The sequence below is a fragment of the Dreissena polymorpha genome, chromosome 8 (genome assembly GCF_020536995.1).
Source record: "Dreissena polymorpha isolate Duluth1 chromosome 8, UMN_Dpol_1.0, whole genome shotgun sequence".
NCBI classification, from domain to species: Eukaryota; Metazoa; Mollusca; class Bivalvia; order Myida; family Dreissenidae; genus Dreissena; species Dreissena polymorpha.
Genome location: NC_068362.1, coordinates 105,600,920 through 105,605,089, shown reverse-complemented (window position 1 = coordinate 105,605,089; position 4,170 = coordinate 105,600,920). Strand labels below are relative to the sequence as shown.

General features: G+C 37.6%; 1 protein-coding gene across 1 annotated transcript; it reads right to left on the bottom strand.

Annotated features, from left to right (window-relative positions):
• Positions 1 to 1,110: 1,110 nt before the first annotated feature.
• Positions 1,111 to 3,619, bottom strand: LOC127840792 (uncharacterized). The gene is made up of 5 exons (XM_052369201.1): positions 3,482 to 3,619; positions 2,971 to 2,989; positions 2,755 to 2,918; positions 2,057 to 2,296; positions 1,111 to 1,498 (listed from the first exon to the last, which is right to left on the bottom strand). Exons 1-5 carry the CDS (start codon positions 3,617 to 3,619, stop codon positions 1,229 to 1,231), a joined length of 831 nt encoding a protein of 276 aa, XP_052225161.1. The 3' UTR covers positions 1,111 to 1,228.
• Between the last annotated feature and the right edge of the window lie 551 nt (positions 3,620 to 4,170).

Genomic DNA, 4,170 nt, shown 5'->3' with positions numbered 1-4,170 from the left:
ACCGTTCAATACAATGTCTATGTCACGTTTGAACATGGGTCATTCCGGGTTAAAAACTAGGTCACTGGGTCACTTAGTGCATTTCAAGGATTTAGCATGGTGTCCGCTTATTGAAATACTTTTCATCTGATCTTCACCAAATTAGGTCAGAAGTAATGTCTAGATGATATATAGGTCAAGTTAAAATATGGGTCATGCTGGGTCAAAAAAATAAGTGACATGGTCACTTAGTGCGTTTAAAACAATCACCATTGTGTATTTTACCCTAGTCCATTAATTGTGATATACACTTGTTTCGCCGAATTTCCTTCGTGCTTTCCATGATTAAGGAAATTGACAGTCGGTATTTTATTTATGGGTATTGTTCAAATCCTTCAAACGGGCGTATCTTGTGACAGTTTGGCATTCTTGTTTAGCTCTGACAATGTGAGGTTTTGTGATTGCTTCCGCTGTTAATCAATATCACCGTTAATACTCCAGCGCTTTCTTTTTTGCTTTGATTTTCACCAAACTTTTTGAGAAGTTGTATCCCAATGAAATATCAACTTTGAATATGGGTCATGGTGGGTGTGAAACTAGGTCACTAGGTCAAATAAAAAAATCTTGTTACCACTTCATAGACCACAATTTTGCTCCAATCTCGTGAAAGTTGGTCAAAATATTTGTTTAATGATTTTAAGGTCAAGTTGGAATATGGGTCATGTTGAAAATAAAAAGGTCACTTGGTCAAATGATACACAACTTTGTTACCGCTCTAGAGACCACACTTTTGCTTTAATCTTCATGAAAGTTGGTCACAATTTATGTTTTGATGATTTAAAGGTCAAGTTTGAATGTTGGTCATGTGGGATCAAAACGAGTTCAAATGATAAGAAAACCTTGCCGATAATCCAGAGGCCATAATTTTGCTGATAACAGATGAGAGCAGGATCTATGATCCTCTTGTACATTTATCAAAGGGTTTTTAAATTATTTAGCTCAACTATTCACCATAATCAGATAACACATCGCACCCAATACCAACCAATTATCTCCCTTTATAAAACATATTTCTCATTTCATATTAACTTCCTTTTATATATTCAAATTGAATTTTTGTATAAAATGTGCTCCTGGTGGGAGTTGTTAAAATTTCTTGTTACAGAATGTTTTTACTAGAATACAACTGAAAAAAATGGATACACTTTTGTCTTTTATTTACACAGTATTTACACAGAAACACAATTGTTCAGTAAAACCGCCCAGGAATGTATCCAACATACTGTCCTGTAGGAGATGGGTACTGTGCTCTGATCCTCAGGACACAGCAACTCGGTATAACTCTCCTAACCCCTGCTCCCAGACGTCCCCACCTCCACAACTTGAAATTCCGGTATGCACAATGCCGGTAACGCTTGTGGGCATCCTCAATTCTTTCGCGCCGCCTTGCCAACACTTCCCTGTAATAAGTGTGGCCTAAAGCAAGGACCTGTGGATCCAACACTAGTCTGTCAATCTCCTGAATTGAGAAAAATTATAAATTATAAACAATTGCTTGAGAAATAGAGGTAGGGCACAATTATCCTAAATGTGCAATTAAGACGATAAGTCTTGATGGTCCGAACAAGTATGGTAAACCTGGTTTAGGCTGTAGACTGATTTTTAGCGCAGAGTGGTCTAAATCAAAACTGGTCGTTATAATTTATTCATACCTAGTTTCAAAATCAAAGCATGCACTAGTGTTGTTTTTGACTGCAGCAATGGCGGCCTGTGTGATCAATGGCAGTGGCAAGATTTCACCTGAACTATCATTTTATAGATTCTCTCAGACTGCAGTCAAAGGGCATCAGCTAAAGACTATGCATTGCGATAGTGCCATTTTTGTTTCAAATGGCTCAAGTGGGACAATACTGATAAAAAATATGTGCAATTTTTTTAAAGTAACATTAGACTATAGTTTTGAGTTCATGTAACTAACAGTTTTGAACTTTTGATCCAGTTGAGTTTCTTACGAATTTAGTATTCAACCTTGCCCATTATACATGATTTAGAGAAATGTTGATTTAATGAAACTTACAGCTCTAGTTGAAACACAGTTTCTTGGAAGGCATTTACAACAGACATTCTCTAGGTCTGTCGCCATTGCCCTGCAGTTACCACATGTACACCATGCAGGTTGCAGTGGCTCTGGTGTAGGTGGAGGGTTGTCACCGGCCTGTGCACCCTCGCACAGATCGATCACAAGTCCTGGCTCTCTATCAATCAGTTTTAGGACAAGTTCTCGGAGCTCGTCGACAGGCATGTCTTTAACTACATCCTGAAAATATATAATATGTAGATGTTTATCGACATGTCCAAACCATACAAAATTTTAAGTGTCATTATTTAGGTTCCACATATTGCCTTAAGTCTTATTTTATCATATTGATGAGTGATAGTGTTGACAACTACACGTCTATTATGATTTATATAACAGCCAATTGAAACCATGCACAACAAGGCCGTTGAATAATGAGGACAATTTTTTGTCAGTACACCATTGTATAATCTTTATCCTGTGGGGATGAAGTCTATGTTAACCAATGATTATGTGTCCTGGCCTTAAATTGAAAGAGACCAGGGCCCACTATCTCTGAACCAAAGCCCCGGGTAGCTTTCCGTGCAGTTACATTTGTCATTTCCCCCACTATCCTGATGCTGAAGTATGTATTTCAAGTGACAGCTGTATTATATGTTCAACCCTTTTTAGTAATAATTTATTTTTTATGTAATTACCCTCATCTGTTGCTTCCTCTCAGCCCACAATGCCTCAAGACGTTCTTTGTCACTTCTCGCAATTCTGACTTCATCTCCACGACCTCTACCACCACGACCTCTACCTCCACGCCTGCCTCCTACTCGACCCCTAGCAACACCACGACCTCTTTCTACTCCACCGCCTATAATGTTAAGACATATTGTTTTATTAGTGTTTTGTTACCTGTCACTCACTTGTCATTTGCATCAACTTCTAGGGGGAGCAAAAAAAAACACAAAACAATTTGTAAAGTTCTTTCATGTATTTGATGTGGATATATTTTGTTTACAAATGAGGCACGTCACTGGAAAAGGGACCTTTATACGATTGCAAACAATTTAATAGATCCAGATCAGCCTGCGCTTGAAAGTACAGTCAGATCAGGATCGAAACTGTTTGCTCAACATCTGTATTGTTCAATCTGAATATTGAACAGTGTGGATCAGACTGCGCTTCAAGAACAGGTTGATCTGGATAGCCTTCATGTCCCTTTTGCCATGACATGGCTGAACTATACTTACAATGAATATATATTATATTATCATTCAAATATTTTTGAAGCATATTCACTGCAGCTCCAATCACCTAGTGTACTCGTACAAAGACCAGGAAATACTTATATATGTAAAGTCTAGAAAGCGAGCAATCTGCTTGGTATCGTGAACTGAGGGATAATCATAATAAATATATTAAAATCAAAAATACCTTCTTCAGCCCGACCACCATTTCCACTTCCACTTGCACTACCCCTTGTTGCACCACGACCACCACGACTGCTCCGGCCACCACGACTACCTCGTCCACCACGACTACTCCGACCACCACGACTGCCCCGTCCACCATTCCCCCCTCTAAAGCCTAAACTATCCATCGATGTATCTGTATCCTAAAAAAACACTTCTTCATTAGCATAATAGCAAAAAATCTCAAATGATATAATAATTTACATGTCTGAAATGGTATAAAGAAATTAGTCAAAATAAATGACACATTGGTATACACGTGGTGCTAATGTGGAGTTTTATAACATTTATAACTAATAAGTATAGTTTATACAGATAGCACTTATTATTTACATCCACCTTTTCTTAAACTAGTGAATTCTTTCGAAAAATACATGTTCTTTTATTTCCCCGTGGGGGGCCCCAAGCAAATTTTCTACTGTTTCGCAAGGATTTAAAGAATTTGATTGCATAAATATGGCTAACATATATTGCAATCGATAATTCAGAGTCACTTTTACGTGATAATATGCATATGAAACTTATTAATAGTTTCTTAATTGAAATATTTGTAAGAATACAGATGCTACTCACCATGTCCGTTCCACTATCCGCCATGTTTGTTTATTTCTGTAGATGAAACCGGAGGTATTCCGAATGTGTCATATAACC